Source organism: Toxorhynchites rutilus, chromosome 1 (assembly GCF_029784135.1).
Source record: "Toxorhynchites rutilus septentrionalis strain SRP chromosome 1, ASM2978413v1, whole genome shotgun sequence".
Classification (NCBI taxonomy): domain Eukaryota; kingdom Metazoa; phylum Arthropoda; class Insecta; order Diptera; family Culicidae; genus Toxorhynchites; species Toxorhynchites rutilus.
In genome coordinates, this window is record NC_073744.1 from 197,488,468 (window position 1) to 197,510,896 (window position 22,429).

Below are 22,429 nucleotides of genomic sequence, written 5' to 3' on the forward strand. Positions count from 1 at the left end.
GTCACCACGTCCAGAAACTACCAGTCTTTTGTTTCAGATTGAAAGTGCTTAGATTGAGGAAATTTTGTAATAAAATCTATAACTAACATCTGTTAATATCTCGCTGGAAATGAAGAGTTCGTTCAACATTTGTGTCACTGATTTGTGAACTATGTTCTTTCAGTTATTATTCCGGAACAACCCGGGCTCGTCAGCATTCAAGACCAGATCAGAACTGTAAGAGTCGGCGGCAATTAGTTTAGCGAGTTGTGCGGAATATTGTTGTGCTGCGTCCGAATCGACAGATACACTTTTGCCTTCCATTTTTATGTTATGTAACGAATTTCAAGTGGCAAGCTCTAGAATACGCGTGATCACAGTGCAAGTCGGAAGAAGGTCCTTTGACGTAAAATCCCCCGACCAGAACGGGAATCGTACCCGAACCCCCGGTGTGAAATGTGTGTGACCGTGTGACACTGTGACCACTCAACCACGGGACTGCTTCCCTATTACTTGCACGGTTTAAATTGATGAAAACTTGGGGCATTCCCACTTTTCCATACATCTGTTCTGCCGATTTTTGTGTGCTTACCTAGCCGTACCGCCAATAACGAGCAACTAAAGGGTGTGTCACATCAAATTGCATCACGGAAAAAACGCTGTAGAAATTCGCCCAGTAGACCGATCCTTTTGAAAATTTTAGACAGTAAAATAAAAACTATTAAACAACTTTTGGCATTTTCTTTTTATTCATACTTCGAGCCCAATCCCGTATGCTCGCACCTTCCTCTTTACCCCGTCCATAAGGTTCTGTACAACGTCAGGTTGTAGTTTTTTTTAACAGAAATCCATTTTCTCTTGAAGTCCGCCTCCGATTTGACAACTTTTGGGTTCTTCCGGAGGGCCTGCTTCATAATCGCCCAATATTTCTCTATTGGGCGAAGCTCCGGCGCGTTGGGCGGGTTCATTTCCTTTGGCACGAAGGTGACCCCGTTGGCTTCGTACCACTCCAACACGTCCTTTGAATAGTGGCACGAAGCGAGATCCGGCCAGAAAATGGTCGGGCCCTCGTGCTTCTTCAATAGTGGTAGTAAGCGCTTCTGTAGGCACTCCTTAAGGTAAACCTGCCCGTTTACCGTGCCGGTCATCACGAAGGGGGCGGTCCGCTTTCCGCAAGAGCAGATCGCTTGCCACACCATGTACTTTTTGGCAAACTTGGATAGTTTCTGCTTGCGAATCTCCTCCGGAACGCTGAATTTGTCCTCTGCGGAGAAGAACAGGCCCGGCAGCTAACGAAAGTCCGCTTTGACGTAGGTTTCGTCGTCCATTACCAGGCAATGCGGCTTCGTCAGCATTTCGGTGTACAGCTTCCGGGCTCGCGTCTTCCCCACCATGTATTGCCTTTCGTCGTGGTTAGGAGCCTTCTGAACCTTGTATGTACGCAGGCCCTCCCGCTGCTTGGTCCGCTGGACGAATGAACTTGACAAATTCAGCTTATTGGCGACATCCCGCACCGAACTTCTCGGATCACGTCTAAACTGCTTAACTACGCGCTTGTGATCGTTTTCACTGACGGAGCATTCATTTTTGCCGTTCTTCACCTTCCGGTCGATGGTTAGGTTCTCGAAGTATCGTTTTAGTACTCTGCTGACCGTGGATTGGACGATTCCCAGCATCTTACCGATGTCCCGATGTGACAACTCCGGATTCTCGAAATGAGTGCACAGGATTAATTCACGACGCTCTTTTTCGTTCGACGACATTTTTCCAAATTTACGAAAAATTGACAGTGAAGCATGGCCAACGTGATCTATACACTCTTATCTGATTATAAGCGAAAGCTGAAGATATAATTCCTAAAAATTAAATTTCTACAGCGTTTTTTCCGTGATGCAATTTGATGTGACACACCCTTTAATACATTCGTTTCTTCTCCTGTTTAACTTATTTGGTATAAATAAGCCATCCGCGATTTGAAATCACAGAATTTTGGAATGTGGACGACATACACTGCATTTATTTAGATACAACGTATCTTTCATGGAAGTATGCTTTCAAACCCCAGCAGGAAAACCTTCAAGATCTGAGTGGGAAGGAGAAAGTCGGGTGTGAAAAGCGCTGACAGCTTTTGAAGGTTCTCTTCATTAGTAATTTATTGTAACAGATCCGACTCATGCGTCGCAAGTTAGTTTGTACGCGTTGCCAAATGTAGATTGAAATCATTACCAATAAGCGGTTTTAAGGTTTGTAACGACTTTTCTCATGCGCGTATCTTGTCGTCTGTTGCTACACGCATCTGCATGACGGGGCTGTACCTTGCGCCGCCATCATGCCATAAAATTTGCTTCGAATTGTCACGCACACCACAACGCAAATATAAACTCTCCTTTTTTTTTCAACATTCGCACTCACCTTGGCTGGAGATTGTGAAGCTCTCCGATGGGGTTCGGGTTGAGAGCGTCGTCCTGCTCCTTCCGTTTGGTGTCGCCTTTTCTCCTGCGGTCCTTCCCTTTCCTCGATCTCCTTTCCTCTCTTCGTTGTTGTCGTCCCTTTCTTCGGTACCGGAAGCCACTGCCGCGTCTGTTGCTTTTGCCTTTTTTTTTCTTTTTTCTCAATTTTTTCTTTTCACTGCCGTGTACACCTTGCGGCCGATTCTTTTCGCCATTAATCACACTGGCGGACGCTCACGTGACGACACTCGAATCGCGTGGTTCAGGAACTCGACCGAATGTACTGCACCACATGGGGCGATCTAGCTACCATCACCAATAGGGGAACGAAACACCGCGAAAATTTCTTCACGGACGGGACACTTTCACATCCCCGAGGCACATTCCGGAACCGTCACCATTTGACTTTTGCGGAGGAGACAAATTATTTCCGCTACGGAAGCGTTTTTTTCCACAACCGAAAATTGCACTCAAACAATGTGCTAACACATGAGCACCAGCGACATTAAAACCGCGACCGACCTCGACACTGGCCAATTCCACCCTTTTACATTCCTTCATGGAACCCAAATCTCTTTCGCCGCGGAACCACCACTTTTCGCACCACCAAAATTTTACACCACCAATGTGCTCTGCGATATAGTAGCAGCACCCGAAACTTTTCTAAAAATGTGCTTCGGCACCATGGCCGCACCAGAAGCGTCGTGTACCCAAAAAAATACGACCGTCTTCAGCCGTGGTTAATTCGATTCTCCTCTTCAATTATTTTTGTGCGTATGATTCCGCTCCCGAGTGTGTTGTGTTGATGAGCATGTTCCGTCACCCATATTATCATATGATGTCGTTGTATAATTATAGTGCGAATGTTGCAAGAGAGTGTGATGTTGCGTTGCGTGTTGGCATTTTTATAGCGATTGTCAATATCATAGACAAAGAGACTAATAACGTTACAGGTTTTATTCCACGATGACAGATGTACAGTGTCGAAGTCTAATGGTGATATCCGGCAAGATATTCTCTATCAGATAACCAGACCCGAAGGGAGTTTTAAATTGTTCAAATTTTTAATGAAAATTAAGCTATAATAACAAGAATTAAAATAACCCTCGCCATGCTTGTTCATTATTCTCGTGCTTGTCGTATTGTTCTCGCAAGGAAAAGAATGAATGCTGACACAATCATCTTCAACTGATTCTACAAAACTGTTACTTTTTCCACACCATTAGAACATTCTTCTAAAAAGTTATTTCAAAATTTTGATGCACTTCAAAATAATATCCGATGTAATAAAAATGGGTGGGTTAAATTCATAATATAACCGCAAGATTGACGAGGGACTACCTTGGCTTAGCAATCATTCGTTTGTATGATTAAATTCTTGATTGAATGAAACAGTTTCCAAATTCAATTGAATTCATTATAATTGCTTCGTGAGTAAAATGATTGTATAACGCCATGTAAGGTCAATTCATGCATTGTGATAGATTATGTTCTTTGTTACAAATAAATTTAATGACAGACTTTTTACGTTTGATGTGATGCCTAGGACAAAATATATGTACGGAAGAATTATCAAACAATTATTTTATTCTACATTTCATTCTGAATTTTACATCTCTCAAGTGTACATACTTCTCGAACCGCGAATTTGCTTGAAACGGGAAAGTTCATTCGCTTCTAGTGTCTGCACGATTTTCCCAGGTTTCTATGTTTAGAAGTTCGTGTTAGGACATACATATTCCAGTCTGCACAAAGGCAAGCGAGGACAAAAGTACTCGCTGTTTGCATTTATTTGCAGAGCCGATTTCCCCAGAAATCTGGATTTTGAAGTCTGTGTTATGGAAACACATTTCAATCGGAACAAAAATACCCCCGACTTACATGTATCTGCAATGCCAATTTCCCCAAGTACCATGGATTTGAAGTCTGTGTTAGGGAAACACATTTCAGTCTAAACAAAAACTCCCCCGACTTGCATGAATTTGAAATGCCGATTTCCTCCAGGCACAAAAGGCAAAAATAATGCCGATTTCCTCCAGGTGGGAACAAAAGATCCCCCTACTTTCATGTGTTTGAAATGCCGATTTCCTCCAGGCACCTTGGTTTAGAAATCTCTGTTAGGGAACACATTTCGGTGGGAACAAAAGATCCCCCTACATTCATGTGTTTGCAATGCCGATTTCTCCATCGCTGCTTGGTTTTGAAGTCTGTGTTAGGGAACATTTTTCGGTGAGAACAAAAGTCCCCCTACTCTCATGTATATGCAATGCCGATTTCCCCAAGGCTACTTGGTTTGGATGGCTAGGGAAACCGTAAATCGGGCCAATCAGAACGAGGCAGTTAGGGCGTTTAGATAACGCCTAATATTTTACGGTTGTGCAATTGTTTATCCAATGAAAAATAACATTTTGTAAGTTGCGATAGATGCGTAGAAATATTCCCTATCAATTGATGCAAACATCTTTCCGATCCAGTAAGAAATGCTTATAGCATTCTAAATCTTTCATTTTTTCCTGCATGTTCTGGTTTTAGGTTTTCATTTTACCCTGCATATATTCCGGTTAGACGTAGTCCCACATCAAAAAAGGAAACTGAATAATATAATTTCGTAGTTCTACGTCGAAAATGCGGTCGTGTCTTAGATACAACTCCTTACAATTTTTTTTCCATATTTTCCAGTGTAATATCTCTCATATATGAAGTTGTGCTCATACTGCTGCAAATCCCAGCTGCTACACTTTTCGTAATATAATCTTTATTTTCTTCGTATTTTCTATATTGTGATTTCATTCATGGAATTTTTTCAGCAATATCCGTTACTCTTTCTCAATCGCGTAAACGATCCTATATTTTTATTTTTGTTTCCAGAGATGTAACTTCCCTTCTACTTTTGTCGATGTTTTTGGAATTATAAAGCTTAAAAAAATGATACAAATTACACACGAAGACTCCAAAAAAGCTATCAAACTGATAACTTTTTAGTTCTAATACAAAAATTCGCACTCGTTGTCAAATACGAGGGTCACTATTTATTTTTCGGGAATAGGAACAAAAACAAATAGTTAAGCTGCGAATATATTTTTATTGTTTTTCAAAGTACTCGCCACGATGATCGATACACTTTTGCATGCGCTTAAACCAATTTTCAAAGCATTTATTCCAATCGACACGAGCCTTTTTTTGAGCGATTGTCAAATTATGTGGGATCCAACGTGAACATAATTTTCGCACAACTAAGTGTTCATGTAAAATCGCATATATGCTGGTGGAACTAATGCTTAGGGATGCCTCAATCTCACAATAGGTTACATGACGATCTTGCTTAATCATTTCGTGCACAGCATCGATGTTTTCTGGCACTACAGTCGATTTTGGACGACCTTCACGAAACTCGTCGGACAGCGAACTACGGCCACGATTGAATTCACTATACCAGCGATACACAGTGGTTTTTGATGGAGCTTCATCGCCAAAGGTCAAATTAAGTTGATTGACGCACTCTTGTTGTGATAATCCACGTCGAAAGTCGTAAAAAATCATAGCACGAAAATGTTCACGATTCAGTTCCATTTTTTTGCCGAGACCAAACTTTCAACTAAATATAAAATAAATAAATAGCGTCCGTATGACAAAATGTTCTGAGTACGTATATCGTCAAAAATGTCAAACTTTACGATGGAACCGTCAGATGGACTCACATGACATCAGTGTTGCCAATTCCCGAAATATAGATAGTGACCCTCGTATATGAGCTGGTTTTTATGTGATTTCACACGCAATACACTGTATTCCATAAATGTAAATACAACAATACGGGATGCCCCCCGTTATCGTCATCAGTGATGCCAAATGAATGGGAGATACACTGTTTTCAATGACATGTGTATATGCCAATATTCAATCATATACGAGAGCGGTCCGATAAGTACTTAGCCTAAAGGACCGATGGTGTCAGTATCAGAAGAGAGATTACTATCGTGTAGTACATTCCCGCAAACGGTTACTGTCAAAATTTTAGCCGAATCGGACTCGTAGTTTTGTTTTGACCGTGTGTGGAAGCGGGCGTTTCCGCGGATTTTAGAAAAATGGAAAAAAAATGGAAATTCCGCCGTCGCCACGACCAAATTGGTCGAATTGCACTACGAACTGTTGCCCCATCCATCGTATTCTCCAGATTTGGCTTCGTGCGACTTTTTATTGTTTCCAAACTTGAAAAAGTCAATCGTCGGGCAGAAATTCGAGTAAAAAGGAGAGGTCATCGCCGCCACGGAGGCCTACTTTGCAGACCTCGAGAAAACGCTGGGTCAAGTGTATCGAGCTAAAAGGAGATGTATGTTGAGAAATAAATCGCCACTTTTACAAAACTTTTGTTTTTTTTGTAGGCTAAGTACTTACCGGACTGCCCTCGTATTTCGTTTTTGACAGATTAAGTGACAAAAGATTGTCTTGAAAATAAGTACGAACAGTTAGATCATTTTCAATTTTTGAGACAACGGTTTTTGATTCTGTCACAGAAGAAACAACAGAGAACCAATAATACTACCCTGGTGGTATTATTTAATGCAACATATTGCTGTCTATCGGTGAGATAACTTTAAACGAGGTCGTTGGCTATTCCTCGAATGCCATAGAAATTCGTTTTTTAAGTAATGTATTATGATCAATTGTATCGGAAGCCTTTTTAAGGTCAAGAAATAGTGCACCAACTATCTTTATGTGATCGATTCCATCTATCGGCTCATCCACAAGCTCAGTGATGGCAGTTACAGCGTTGCTGTCACGCCAAAATCCGTACTGGAGCTTGCAGAAAACAATATTTTTGTTCAAAAAACTATTGATACCCAATGTCCTGGAAAAAAGGTAATGAAGATGGTCGAGTTTCGAGCGACATAGCATGCGCTGCCATAACTATTTCGCAAATAGTGACGTCAGTCGTTGTGTTTATCTTTGATTGCCCACCACATCCATATAAAAATGCTATTTTCAGGAAGTAATTTATCAATTAAAAATGTACATTTCTGCAGAGCTCCCGCTGAATATGAGGCTAATGTGATAGCGTGAAGTGAATATTTGTGAAATGTCGTCGAAAAAGACGGATAAAAGTGATATTTCCATGTGCCATTTTCACTCCCCCACGTTCATAGAAACAAACAAAATTTCATTATTTTACCGTTATGAAGTTGATGTTTCGAAGGTTCTCAATGTCGGTGTGTATGTTGTGAGATAATAATTGCCAATTAATCATAATTTCATCGAAAATGTTACTGCTTTCGAGAACTAAGCATACGAATGCTCTCTGGATCTTTTTACCACATGAGTAATCGAAATAAGCCACGATATAATTGTCATCTGTTAAAAAACAACCAGTTGAATGATTTCATGAGAATTTTGGCTCAAATTATCATGCAACCGTAAGTACTTTCAACATTGTTTTGTTTCTTCCATATACATTCCATATTGAATGCAAATAATTACGACACGATATATGGCTTGCCAATACAGATACACTTCGCCTACTGCTCCACCTCTATATGTACCTCATTGGGTTATCCCTATGACAAACCGCAAGGTTGAGGTAGGGCTGCCGTTGGCTTAGTAATCTTTTGTTTTTTTTTCAATTAGCAATAATCGCACCTCGGATGTTCCTAATTGGGTACGATATCGTGATGCGCAGAGCTATCTTTTATGTGTATTGAGTAAATGATTGATCAAACTAGTTAATGAATGAAACGATTTACATTTTGTCTAATCATCAAACGGTATGGGTAGAAGTTCAGTGAGAAGGAATATCTTCCAATGCAGTCTTGAATAATCGAGCCAAAGCGTTGCATTACCCGCTTTTGGTGACGGTGGAAAGTACTGCCGACTTGTATGTATTTGCAATGCCGATTTTCCCAACTTCTTGTTTTCGGGATCTGTATTGGGAAAACACATTCTGGTTTGCAAAAATGCAAGCGAGTACAAAAGTACGATTTCGAACGTTCATTTCGGTTTTTTTTTCTTGGACAGCAATATGTTGAACATTCCCGAGAAAGTTCTAGAAAACGCAACTGCTTTCGTTTTTATGACATTCACTGAAATATTATCGGATCCGCAACCTTTTTCATTGTTCATAATTGTAAGCACATCAGCTTGTTTCGACGGGTGTAAAAAATGGAGTTTGGAACATAAAGGGAGTGTATCGATGGATTACCATTATTTCGTTTAGGAATAGTTGCCATTTTCACATTTTCCCCATATGCAAGTATTTGTTCACAACTCACTGTTTCCAAGAAATTAGAGAAGTGTGTGTTTAGACTTTTGTAGTCCACAATTGTCTCAATTTCACTTTGCAACATTCAGTTGTGTTTTCACTTTGCAACCATTCAGACTTAACGAAGATACAACCAATGAGTAATCCCTAAGACTAGAGAGTACAGTATCATTCCGAATGCTTCGTACGTTTATAACTATACGTTATACAGTGCGGAAAATTTGTTTGGACGCAAGCTAATTTTCGTTAGAAGTCCTCAAACAAGCGACCATAAGTCTGCCTTCGCAACTATGTTTCATTGGTCGTTGGACCTGCAATCATTCAATTTAAAACTGCGTATACCTTTAATACGAAATTCGTTTAAACGCACACAATTGAATATAAGCGACTGGCGCACCTATGACACCGAAAACCTTGGCAATCTGTCATTTCGGCTTTATTGTTTTGTTAGTACTTAAAACATTTGTTGGTGCTGGCAATTTGTTTATCTGAGTTGATAAAAAGATAAAAAAGATAACATTAGAAGATTTTTGAGTGAACCAGAACCAGAACCAGAACCAGAGTTGTTCGTGAGCTGAAGCAAATTGGTATGAGTAACCAATAAGTAAGAAGGAGAGTAAACAGATTCGAAACATCGATTCGAAATGTGCTCCTCAAAAAAAAGGAAAGGTGAACAATATGGCGTTAAGAAGAAAACTAAGGAGAATACCAAAATAAGCAATCGAATTATGGACCTCCCGGAACTGGAAAGTTCAATGCATCGTAAATTAGGAAGGAACTTGGTCTCCCGATTATCGATAAGCGTATTGCACAGATATTGCGGGGATCTAGTTGCTTCAAGCACACTACAAAAACCAAGAAACCGAATCTTATTCTAGCACATATTCAGGCTCGATTGAAAGAAAGCATATGGCATGGCGAAAAGAATGGGATAACGTTGTATTATCGGATGAAAAAAACTTCAATCTAGATGGCCCTGCATGATTCGAGGGAGTAACCCAAGGTCAAGCTGAGCCGAAACTTTGCAGGCGGAACACTCGTGATTTGGGGTGGTTTTTCACGTCATGGAAAAACTCCTCTTGCTACAATTTCAACCAGAATGAACTCAGAAAAGTACGTGAAACCATTTACCGAGGATTGCCTGGAGACTTCCCTTTTCAGCAAGACAATGCAGCTATCCATGTCAGCCAGAGAAGTATGCAGTTGTTTTTCGGAGCGAGACAGATCTTGGAGTGGCCAGCATGTAGTCCAGATAAAAATAAATTTTAGCTTTTTTATAAAAAGTAGTCCAACCCTTTTTCGAATATTTCAAGTATTCTCCAGAGTTGATTAAATGACTAATGTTTTTACATCCACAACGTTTCACTGTAATATGAGATATTGCTGCTAATAGCCAGTCGAGTTGGCATAAAATTCGTCGATTCACGAGTCTAATAGCGGACTTCAATGAAAAACTTACAGTTCCTCGGGGCAATCCTGTGGTCGACCGAGTCGACCCCCGTCCCGCACGTAGTGCAAAACCTCCACGTTGTTTCTCGCTGGATACGGCTGCTGCCCGAGGGTCATAATCTCCCACAGCAGAACTCCGAACGCCCAGATATCGGACTGTGAGGTGAAAACTCCATCCACCAGACTCTCCGGAGACATCCAGCGGACCGGGAGCAGTCCCTCGCCCTCCTTGCGGTAGTAATCGTTCTTGTAGATGTCTCTCGCCAGTCCAAAATCACCAATTTTCACCACACGCTCCCTCGGATCGGTGGATGAAACCAAACAGTTGCGACACGCCAGATCCCGGTGAACGAAGTGCATCTCCTCCAGGTAGCGACAGCCGGTGGCTACATCCACACACATCGTGATCAGATCCAGCAGGGTTAACGACGAAGGGGTTCCCGGGGTCGGTCTGTTCGAGCGCAGATAACTCAGCAGGTCACCACCCTGCATCAGCTCCATGATGATGTACAGCGAGTCATGGTCCAAACAAACCCCGATCAGCTTCAGAATGTGTTTGTGTTTGAAGTTGCTCATCAGATGAGCTTCCTGGAGGAATTCGGCCTTCTCCTGCTCAGTAGCCCCCTTCCGCAGGGTCTGCAAGATACGTTCACAGCTCAGTATATTGCTGTTCCTCATAAATCATCGAACTTACCTTGATGGCGACTCTGGTTTCCACTTCCCCGCCAACGCCCTTGACAATTCCTTCGTACACTTCCCCGAACGCTCCACTGCCCAGGAAAGGCGAGCTGGTCATCGAAATCTACAACAGACAGACAACTGTAGTCTTCAGTACTTCCTGAGATAGAGGAGCGCGCGCGCCTTCGCGCTACTCACCTGCTCGCGGCGAATCTGCGGCAGCAGCGCGATCTCCGAGTCCGTCAGCGGGCCGGAGCTGTACAGGATGTTATTGCTATGAATGAAATTGCCGCGCCGTGGCAGCTCGCGCAAGTTCGCTAGCTCCACATCTGGAATGCGAGTAGTGGTTGCATCAATAAAAATTTTCTTTTCTATCTCTGCGCGACGACAAGCTGTAAAAAAAAGACAACAAACATGGAAGAAACACGAATGATGCGCTGCGATAGAGGACTGCGGTGTGCGGTGTGTATGTGGATATGTACGGGGGTGGGTATCAGTTTAGGGTGGGGGTGATTTTAGCACATGAGGACGGGAACACTCACCACAGACGAATATGAGCACCAGGAAGAGCAGAAATATGGCCGAAACGGAGACAACCAGGATGATGAGGTAGTTCTCCGTCTGACTGGAGAGCAGGGGTTGACTGATGGGTTTACTCTCGCCGCTGAACGGACCCCAGCCACAGCCGTTGCGGGCCCGAACCCGGAAGGTGTGCTTGTGGATGGACTGCTTCTCCGGGATGATCCAGTAAACGTCCGTTCCGTTGTACACCAGGTCCCAGCGTTCGTCGAACGTGATGTACTCCTGGCTGTTGGTGGAGGAAACATCGACCCGGGTGGGAATGGTGTTGTTCATGTCTTCAAAACTGTCATCGTCTGCTTCCTCGCTGCTGCTCAGTGGGATGGCCGCGCGCTCGACGCGGTTGGTATTTCGGGGGGAACGCACCAGAGCCTCCAGGGCGTACTCCAGGATTGTGGCGCCATTGTCTTTCGACGGTTCCCAGGATACCTTGTAGACGTCCTGCCGAATCTGGGTCACAACCGGTCGACCTGGAGCACTTGGTCGATCCGCATCGGTTTCGTACACGAATCGTGCATCCGGAGGCCACACGTACGGGTCGTTGCGGTTCGGATAGAACAGCAACACGATGAAGCGATACTGAGTCTTGGGCTGTAAGGCTATCGCCTTAAAGATGTCCCGCTCGGGACTGGTAGCGTCGAGGCCGGTGTCGAACACAGTCTCCCATGTCTTACTGCCTACGGCAGCGTATTGAAGTTTGTATCTGTGGGAAACAAAGATAACCATTAATTGATGGAGCAAGGCATGGAATTGACGAAGTACTTTGAGATGTTCACGTGAGGTCTCCAGTGAACGCCCAGCTCGGTGGAAGAATTAAACACCAAACGGATGTCCTCTGGCTCCGGGAAGGTTACAATGTTGACTTGGTCGCTCTCGCTGAAGGTACTTTCGGTGGAGTACGCCCTAATCCAGATCGTGTATGCCAGACTGGGCTGTAGTTTTGTGAGATTCATCGATAGGCTATCGAGATCTTCGTTTAAATCTGGAACGTGGATCAATGAGTGAAACAATCGGTCTGTTTAGGAGCGGGAAAAACCTACCGATCACAAGCTGTTGCTGTCTGTTTTTCGACCCATCGTAAACATTCTCCGTCTGCCAATGAATTTCGTACCACACGCGGTCGCTGTTCTTCACCAGTGGAGGACTCCAGTGCACTACAGCCTCGGTAGGACTGATTGTCAATGCGCTGATATTCTCGGGCTTCGACGGAGCTCCGGCAGCGGTCGAAAATACCACCACCGTCCCTAACTTCGGAGCATCCTGCTCCGACAGCATCCCAATCTGTTCCTGATAGTAGTTAACCAACGCCACTTGTACGCGGTACTTGGTAAACGGTCGCAGTCCTCGAATCGTTTTGCTCCGATCGTAAGAGCTAACTTTGCTGCAAACCACTAGGTCACAATCCACCGTCCCATTCGCTTGCATCTCTTCGAGCTGCGCGTAATAAATAAGATATTGGATACCACTCGGCTCCGCCGAACAGTTCGGATACACCTCCGCCCTCGGCATCAACAGCGTAAGCGAGTCTTCCGTCCGCTGCAGCAACCTCGCTTGATAGTCTTGATCCTCCTGTAGAGGTATCAGACAACGCCTCTCCGGATAGTACTGCAGCTGCAACGGCACCAGTGTTCGTGCTCCCGGAATCGTTTTGGACTTGACCGCCCCGCCATCATCCATCCGGACGATAGCTTCATCGTCTTCCAACCAATAGAAATGATCGCTGTCCTTCGTTATGCTCTTCATCTTCGGGTAGTACTCAAACCCAAAGTTTATACACGTCCTGCTGCTCAACCCGACGCTCCGAAGTCCGGTCTCCGCCCAGAACAGCCTCGCCTCCTCGCTAACTCCCGTCTGCAGCGTCAGCATCGGATGCACCGTAATGCCCGCCGTCCGGTTGGGACACTCCTCGAAGCTGTCGTCGAAAAACTCTTCCGTCCGGTTGTCCTCGAGCGAATGCACATAGATCACATCGTCCGGCACCTTCTCCGTCCAGAAGAGTCGTCGATCGAACGGGGACACCACCAGATTACTCATTTCACCCCCGCTGTAAACAATTCGCTCCAGATGCAGTCCCTCCAAGGACGCGAGCCGATTCAGGTCAAACGCATAGATCGCACTCCCCACCAGCTCCTGCTGGGACCAATACAGTATCCGCTGGATCCAATCCAGGCCGAGCGCCAGCACCGGGCCGCCACTGATGGTGTGCAGCTTCGACTTCACCGTGCCGTCGTACTGAAACAGTTCGTTGTTCTCGTCCACCCAAAAGAGCTTCCGCTCCCGGGCCAACCGCACCATGAAACTCACCGGGGTCGATGTACCCACCACCTGGTACGTCTCACCCAGGTCGAAATCTACCCGTACGATGTGCTCCCCGGTCGCCACCAGAGCCTGCGGAATGGGATGATCTTCCGCGGTGTTGATGGACTGCACCGCCGTCAAGTCTCCCTCGCGAGCCTTCGTCTGGGCCTGCACCCGGAACGAGTAGCTCACATTGTGGACGAGATGGGGCACCACTCGCTCCGTTTCGTTGGTCAGTTCACCCTGCAGCACGTGAGTTGTGATGCCGTCCTCCTCGTACCAGCAGTGCACCCGGTAGCCAATGATTGGACCATTGGGAGTCTTCGGTGGAGACCACCGGAAGGTAGCTTCGACGGCGTGCGTGTCTAGGATGGGGTCTTTGAAGTGTTGCACGAACACTCGTGGTCTCGTTGGCTGCGAGGGTTTACCGGATGGGCTGAAGAGTCGAGCCGTGGAGAAGGCGGACGATCGCCAGTACGTGAACGCGCTAACGGTGACGTTGATCTCGGTGTGGGGCGGCAGGAGATTGGCGCCGGATGAGTTGTACCAGTGGGAGGGCTTCGATAGCTCATAGATGTCGTCTTTTTTGCCCTTCACCCGGATTGTGAGCTTGTAGTAAACCTTACCGAAGTTGACGTTCGTGACTGGATCCCAAACTATGCTGAATTTCTTCCAAGTACCCTGGATGCGGATCGAGGAGTCGTTCACCTGCGTTGGCAACACGTTCACGTTGCGATTATCATCCGGGTAGATGTGATGGGCCGGGTCTATAATGGTGAAGGCGCGAGTTCCGTTGAGTTTAGGGTTTTTGATGTGTGCCAAGTTTCCGCCTTGCAGGTCTCCGACTACCACCTCATCGTGCTGCAGCCAAAGGAGACGGTCGCTAAAATGGGTGAGCGGACCTCGTGGGGACTGCTCCGAAAGCACTGTCATCAGCGAAGAGTCTATTCCCGACCCCGTCCCAGCCATGTGCGCACTGAACAACTCCGAATAACTGATACTTCGAACAATCCAATAAACCCGCCCGCTACTCATATCCAGCGTTAGCCCAATCACGCCCTTCCCAGTGAAGCGATCGTTCTCCAGATAGTAGCTGTGTTTGTCCTTCCCATTCAACCGAAACGCTTCCATCGCAAACTCCGACGTGTAGTAGATATACCCACGCAAAGCATCGAACTTGATCTCCCTCACGTTCTTCACGTTGTGTATGGGCTCGTGCTGCTCCCCGTGCAGACTACTCCGCATGATCATCTGCTGCGATGGATTGTAGAAGTACAACCTCCGCCCGATCCAATCAATCGTCACACATTCCACCGACTCCAACTCCCGCAACTTACTGATCTGCCCCTCACTCTGATTGTAGAACATCAGCGTCGAATTGCTCACCACGTACAGGATACTCTCGAACCAGGCAAGATCCGTCACCACGCCCTCCTCCAGTTCCGCCTTTCCGATCAGCGTTTCAACGCTATCCCCGATTACATCGCTCCGCATTACCCCCTCACTGCTGGACCACACCAGATGTCGCTCGTGGGCGTCCTTCAGCGTGCGCGCATGGAACTCCGTACTCCACGGACCCCGACCTGCGTCCGTATAGGCGGCTGCCTTGATCACATACTCCTGCCCCGGTCGCAACAGCTCCCCATCCACCGAACTGAACGTGGTCCCATCGATCTGGGGGAACTCCAATGTTCTCCCACTCTTCCCCTCCACCAGCTCCAGCTTGTACATCCACTCCTGCCACGCACCCTTGCCCTTGATACCCAGCAGATGCGGTACGCTCCAGAAGATTTTTATCTTGGTGCTGGTCAGAAGTGCCTGAACGTTTCGCGGCGGGTTCACCGGTATCGGAATCGGCTGCGCCGACGAGAGATTCACGCAGATGCTGAAGTAGCTGTTGTTCAGCGCGATGGGGAACGCATTGTGGTAGTAACTGTTCTGCTTCTTGTGGTAATCCTCGGCGAACACTTCCTTCCCATTGGTCCAGTAGAACAACCCATTCGCCAGGGCCAACGATTTGACCTTCTCGAAGCGGGGTCGCTGTGTGTTGTTGCGAATGTTCTCGGTGGTTTTGCCGTCCAACGAGATGGCCAGCACCGTGTTGGCGTCCTGATCCGGCACAAGCACCCGAAAGCTGGTGTGGTCGATCGAGAAGGCGCCCAGATTGTGGCGATTGTTAAGCTGCAGGGGTTTAATCTCGTGCTTGACTCCGTTGGAGATGTCGCCCAGGTCTAGCCGGAAGAGACCCGCGTCCGCGGAGCGGCTTCCAATCACCCAGAACAGGTACCCATTGAAGGGGTCCACCTCGAAATGCTCCGGTTGCCGTTGCAGACCCGCAATGGCCACGGTCAACCGTTCGCCGCTGAAATCGCAGCGTGAAATCTGCCACAGTCCAGTGATCTTTGTCTGCCCCAGGATGTACAGATGATCGTTGAGCCAATCTACTGAAAGCAACGTTGGTCGGAAGTTATGGTCAGCGTCCGGCGAGAGGATCGCTATGCGACCCTTTTCGGAGCCCTGCCGGAAGGGGGACTTGAACACGTAGCCGATGTCGTCCGAGACGAAGATCAGATTGCGGCGAATGTGGATTGCGGTGCCGCGGATTTTTTGGCTCTGACTGCGGTACAGTTCGGTTAGGGGATCCGAGAGCAGGTCAGAGCCTTGGGAGAGGACCGAGCGCTCCGCACCGAGAATCAGGGTCGGTTGGATGTCCTCTTCCAGGTCTAGCGGCTGGGAGGGCGTCTGCACATAACTGACGGAGGGAGGGCCTTCACCTTCCGGGTTGCGCATGGTCACCGAGACGGAGTAGTTCCGTTCGGGGTACAACTTCTCGAAGATGTAGTACCGGGAGGAGTTGGACTCCGGGATGTCCTGTGGAGAGAGAGGTGTTCAGATGTGAGGAATTGTTCTCGAGTGGTGTGCGTCAGATATAGGTTTGTTAGTCGTTAGAGGTGACAGATAGATGGCAGGCATGCATGAGCAGACGAAACAGTGAGATTAGTGCGCTTCCTCGCTAGGTCATTGTACAGTTCTGTCATTGGTCGCTTGATTCTAGATAAAGCCAAAGCAAACTCATTGCGAAAGCAGTGCGGAAAAATAAGAGAGAAATCGTAGAAAGTCAGAGTACAGTGGTCAATTAAGGGGGCGGAACCTTGAGAGCACTGTAGCCTATGGGATCGAGGTCTTTGATCTGTAGCACGTATGACAAGACGGGACCGTTCGGGAACGGTCCGGGTTCCCATGAGATGGATATTCGTGAATGATCTACCGCAACAGCGCGTACAATTTTCGGTTCGGACATCGGTGGACCCTGCGCGAGGGTCAGGATGATAACGCTCTGCTCCGAGATGAGCACCTCGTCATGCCGTGGCGAAAGAAGCAGGGCAACACGGAACTGGAAAGACGGAAAAACTTTGTTTAAAATCATTAAAAAAATCGAGATTTCCGAACTCACCCTGTACTTGGTGTACGGCTGAAGGTTGTCCACCCGTATTGTCGAGTTATCACCCATGCTTTGGTTGCGGCAGAACTTCCAATCGCCCGCAACCTCCTCGTAGCGCCACTGAACCAAATAACTCCGCGGGCCGTGGCTTTTGTGTCGGGACAGCTGCACCAATCGCTCGGGCACTTCCCACTCCAGCGACAGCGACGTAGCTGTTAAACTGTCGGCGACCAGCGCCGGTGCCGGAGGTGTTCCAATTTCAATCTTCAACCACTTGAAGTACCGATTGAGAGCATCGTTACAACCCATCATGCAGTACAGCTCCTTCGGTTCCAACAGTTCCTGGTCGGTTTTGTTCTGCGTGGACAAAAACATACAACCTTCAATCAGTCAACTATAGTTTATTGAGGGGGACATTTTGACAGCTACTCACGCAAACATTTTGGCAGGACGATTCGAGTGCTTGCTCCCACAAGCTGCAACCGACGGCACACTGCAATTGGACAGAGAAAAATGTACCCATTAAAATTTGCGCAGCACCGGGAACGCGAACCGCTCAATTAGAGCATTCCTCCCGGGTCCCTCGTTCTGACAGTTAACACAAATGAAACGAGAGCGAAAAGCCCCCCGCCAATCGTTTTCTCGCGCGAATAGGGACACTTGGGTTGCTTGGATTACGATTTATTTTCATCGTCATTGCTTTTTTTTTTGAGGGGCTAATCAATCAGCCGTAGGCGAAATGTCGGCACCACCGGGGTACGACTCAATTTGATTTAATTACCCCTAATCGAGAGTGCGCGCGCGTCCTTGTCTTCCATTTGGTGTGGTGTTGCTCTCTTCAGCAAGAAGCGATAACCTCGCTGCCGTAAAGCGCGCGCGCGCGCTCTCAGCAAGAATTCTGGAATAAATCTTTCGCTTAAATTGCAATCACTTCTTGATGATGCGCACTGTCTGACACAGGTCGATCCAGCTGTCAAACTCCTCCCCCCTCCCTTCGCTAGTAGCTAGCAGCCTGGAACGAGAGAACGCGATCTAAATCATTCACGTTAAGTAGACCTAATAATCCGCGCCAGCACATGATGCGCTGGCCAGCGGTCTCGGAGCAGCAAATCCGGAAGGCGGGGGCGTTCGAGATGTGCGTGCTGAAAGTGGTCGCGCGTTGATCCCCGTTAAATCCAGTCGAATGATACCGTTGATAATGCTCTCCTACTACGGTGGAACTATTTTTAAGGCAGCAGCAGTCGCTGCTGCTGCTCTAACCAAAGTAAATTAATCAACTTGAATCAAAACGCAAGTATCAGCAGCGGGGCAGGGGCAGAGTTGGAGTTCAGTGGACTCGATCTGGTTACCCCTTTTGGGGGTATCAAGTGATAACGAATCGGGGTTCAGTGGTTCAAGGGTCGAGACCTGAGGATCGTTGTGGTAATTATTTTCGACCGACGTTCGAGGATTGATTCGCGGAAGACTCGGAACAAGATAGAGGTAATGTTTTGGTCTGATGGCGACGACTTGCGCGAAGCATATGATTATGACGATGATGATTTTTGCTAGCAGATAAGAACGCCGAGGAAAACCCGAACGTTTCACAGTGAAGCTACGTGAGAACGGTGGAATTTGCTGTTAAATAAACAAGCAAACACTCAATTGTGGACGGGCGAATTGAGATACAGTACAACCATGGTGTTGCAATTAAAACTCAATGTAAAATTCGCTGGAATCGCTATCGATCTTTCTCGAGACCATCTTCTAGATCATTACTTCATTGATTCTGCCATCCAATAAATGCCTTCTATCGACAAATGGAGGATAACTCAGAATACGCATCGACTCACATTGTCAGCTAACACCCGAATGTAGGCAGAAATTTTGCTCGTTGTGTTGTGGAGGGAAACGAGTAGCCAGTAATATCGAAATAACATACCTGTTTTAAACGTAACATTGTTTACCTTTTTACTATATTCACTGTTCATGTTTTAAGCAAATAAACTGATGGATAAATTTCCTGTCTAATGGTATACAACATAATATATATCGCAATAACGATTTTGCATAATATGCATTTGAAATCCCTTAATATCACGTTACATGACTCATTTTCAATTTTTTAGAGTGACCCTCCTATATAGAAATCAACGTTGTAACCCTACGACAAAAAAAAAAACAAATGGCACCACAATGCACCATTTGTATATATGAGAACATTTATATTTGTAGGCATAGGAATTATTCAATTGACTTTTAGTAGGAAGGGATTTAAATGTTTGAAATTAACGGTGGTGATGGTTGATGGCCAGACATCATCATTTTACTCGCTGTGCCATCTGGTTGCAATTCTAACGTAAATTCGTCGATTCTACGCACTTAAAAGCAAGATTCGGTCGTGATTATTCAATTTTATTTCTATTTAGATTCATTTCAATCAATCAATGTCGTCAGTATATGGTAAGAAAGTTAGAGTTTTCTATACTTATGATGTTTTCAACACGCGATTTGACCAAAGTCATAGACAATTTTCGAGTTTTTTATGTTTGACAATGCATACAGGGTATGAATACTGTGATTAATGGCGATGAAATCGATACCATATTAAGTTGGCTGAAATCATTGATTATGTAGGGACTAATACGAGAAGGATTTGCAGTATTTTTAGCGCAATACATGTTACTCATCGTTTACCTGATGAAAAAATATAAAAGTTACAACACAGGTATACCAAGCCATTCTTCATCATATACATACCGCATTGTAAAATGATGATTTTCTAACCTATTCAGCGTGGAAAGAATACTTGAATCCGGAAGATTTGAAGGAAAATTCAAATTTTTCTAATAAATTTAAACGAATTTCATACCTAAAAACAAAACATCATCATTTTACTCGCTGCGCCATCTGGTTGTAAATCTAACGTAAATTCGTCAATTCGAATTGAAATATAATTCATTCCTGGTTGCCAATTGTGTTTTAGTGAAAACATCAGGAAATTTATATACAAACTAGTAGACCCGGCGAATTTCGTCCCGCCCAAAAATGTGTTTTTTTGACGTAGGACTACGTCTAATCGGAAGATATAGGGGGTGAAATGGAAATCTAGGCACTGAAGGCACTTAGGAAAAAATGCAAGATTTGGAACGCTTATAACTCGAGCATTTCTCAATAGATCGCAAAGGTTTTTGCATCAATTGATAGGAAATATATCTACGCATCTATCATAACGAATAACATTTCATTTTTCTTGAGATAAATAATTGAATAATTGTGAAATATCGAGCATTGTCAAAATGCACTATGTGCCCATTTTTGATTGGTCCATTTTGTGCTCCTCAAATCGTACCGACCAAAACGGGCAACCAGAGCAGCAGCGAAATAGAATGAAGCACGATTGGAAAGGAAAAAGAAAAAACTATGGATGGGTTATACCTATGCTATAACCGCAAGGTTGACGTAGAACTGCCGTTGACTTAGTAATCATTTGTGTTTTTTCAATTAGCAATAATCGCACCTAGGATGTTCCTCATTGGGTACGATATCGCAGAGCTATCTTGTGTATGTATTGATTAAGCTAGTGAATGAATGAAACAATTTACGAATTCAATTACAAACAAATCCCAATTTAGGTCAATTCATGCATTATGGTAGTGGTTACCGCAGCAAATAGTTATCAACATTTTGCCGAATCATCAAACGGTATGCGTAGAAGTTGTACCCGCTTTTGTATACCGTGTTAGCAAAACGAATTCGGCATTGTAAAAATGCATGGGAGTATTAAAGTATTGGCAAGATCTGCGATGCCGATTTTCCCAACTTATTGGTTTCGGAATCTGTGTTAGGAAAACACATTTCGATTTGCAAAAATGCAAGCGAGTACAAAAGTACTCGTAGCTTGCATCTCATTTCCAATGCCAATTTCCCACGCTCCATGGTTTTGAAATCTGTGTTGGGGAAACATTCCAATTTGCAAAAACGCAAACGAGTACAAAAGTACCCGCTGTTTGCATCTATTTTGCCATGCCGATTTTCCCAGGCTCCATGATTTTGAAATCTGTATTAGGGAAACATTCCGATTTGCAAAAGCGCAAACGGGTACAAAATTTCCCGCTGCTTGCATCTAATTTGCAATACCAGTTTCCCCTGGCTCCATGGTTTTGGAGTCTGTGTTAGTGAAACATCCATTGATTCGAGCGATAGTACTTCAATCGTTACGCAATCATAACTGAGTGGATTTCCGAGCGACACTCGTTTTTATACCGATTGGTGTGATTTCAATAGTCTGTTTTTGAAAGCAATTTTAAGGCAATTGAAACAAGTTCTTGGAACAAAAAGTAACAAGTATATGACGCGTAGACATTTTATCTTTCGAATGAAGTGTTTATCATACCATTTAGTTCAGTTGTTTAGGAGCTATTAACGCTCAAAATCTCGGTCTCCGGCGTAACGCTTTCGTTTTCGAAACTTTGGTTTTACACCCCGGTATAGAAATGAAAGACGTAGTCCTACGTCAAAAATGAACGAAACATTGGTCGCAGTCTCACACATGCGTAATTCTCGAGCCAGCCAGTCAGCTTAAAAATCCCCGCTCCGCTGCCGTAACGATCATTCTTTGTGTGGACACCGACTGGACAACATCGTTGCTGGACGAGCTGGACGGCGAGGGATCGAGTGCCTTTCTCAAGGCAAGAGGGCGGAGGTGGTAGCGCTGGAGTAGAGTAATAGAGTAGAGTAGAGTTTTCAAATGGCCTTTCTCAAGGCTAGAGACGAATGAACTGCAAAAGTTTAAAGTCTCTATAATACAAGACCTTCCTTCCTTCCGTAACGATCATTCTCATCCAAACCGTACACCACATCGGTTCGCATCACAACACATCAACAAACCAACCCAAGCAGCCATGTCTGGACATGGTAAAGGAGGAAAAGTGAAGGGAAAGGCAAAATCCCGCTCGAACCGTGTTGATCTGGAGTTCCTCGCAAGGGTAGCTAGGCCGAGCGCGTTAGTACCAGTGCACCAGTCCACCTATCCGGCGTTATATAGTTTCGGCCGCCGAAGTGATCGAGTTAGTTGGCAAAGCTGCTCGCGACGATAAGAAAACCCGCATTCGGAACAGAACACATTCGGTTCGGTGGACATCAAGACAACAGGCAGTTGCAGCGAGTGGCAAACGCAATCGCAAACGGCATCAGGTAGCAGAAGAAAAAAGTATGTTCTTTATACAAACTGCTTTGGTGGCAAATGCAGAACATGCCGCCTTGTTCGCGTTCGAAATGGTTTTTTTCAAAACCACGATTACTAAGTTTTCTTAATTGGAA

At 45.3% G+C, this 22,429-nt stretch overlaps 1 protein-coding gene across 4 annotated transcripts in view; it reads right to left on the minus strand.

The window, feature by feature from the left end:
• The window catches only part of LOC129779375 (proto-oncogene tyrosine-protein kinase ROS), a 135,698-nt gene that overhangs the window by 5,997 nt on the left and 107,272 nt on the right, over positions 1–22,429 (minus strand). For 2 of the 4 annotated variants that reach the window (XM_055786923.1, XM_055786845.1), the window contains exons 3-11: positions 17,562–17,621; positions 17,141–17,485; positions 16,838–17,080; positions 12,429–16,557; positions 12,151–12,370; positions 11,352–12,091; positions 11,008–11,201; positions 10,826–10,933; positions 10,142–10,767 (exon numbers count right to left, since the gene is read on the minus strand). In XM_055786923.1, coding sequence (XP_055642898.1) covers positions 10,142–10,767; positions 10,826–10,933; positions 11,008–11,201; positions 11,352–12,091; positions 12,151–12,370; positions 12,429–16,557; positions 16,838–17,080; positions 17,141–17,485; positions 17,562–17,621 — 6,665 coding nt within the window. The remainder of the gene's footprint in view (positions 1–10,141; positions 10,768–10,825; positions 10,934–11,007; positions 11,202–11,351; positions 12,092–12,150; positions 12,371–12,428; positions 16,558–16,837; positions 17,081–17,140; positions 17,486–17,561; positions 17,622–22,429) is intronic. The other 2 variants (XM_055787069.1, XM_055786984.1) reach the window with 2 other exon arrangements.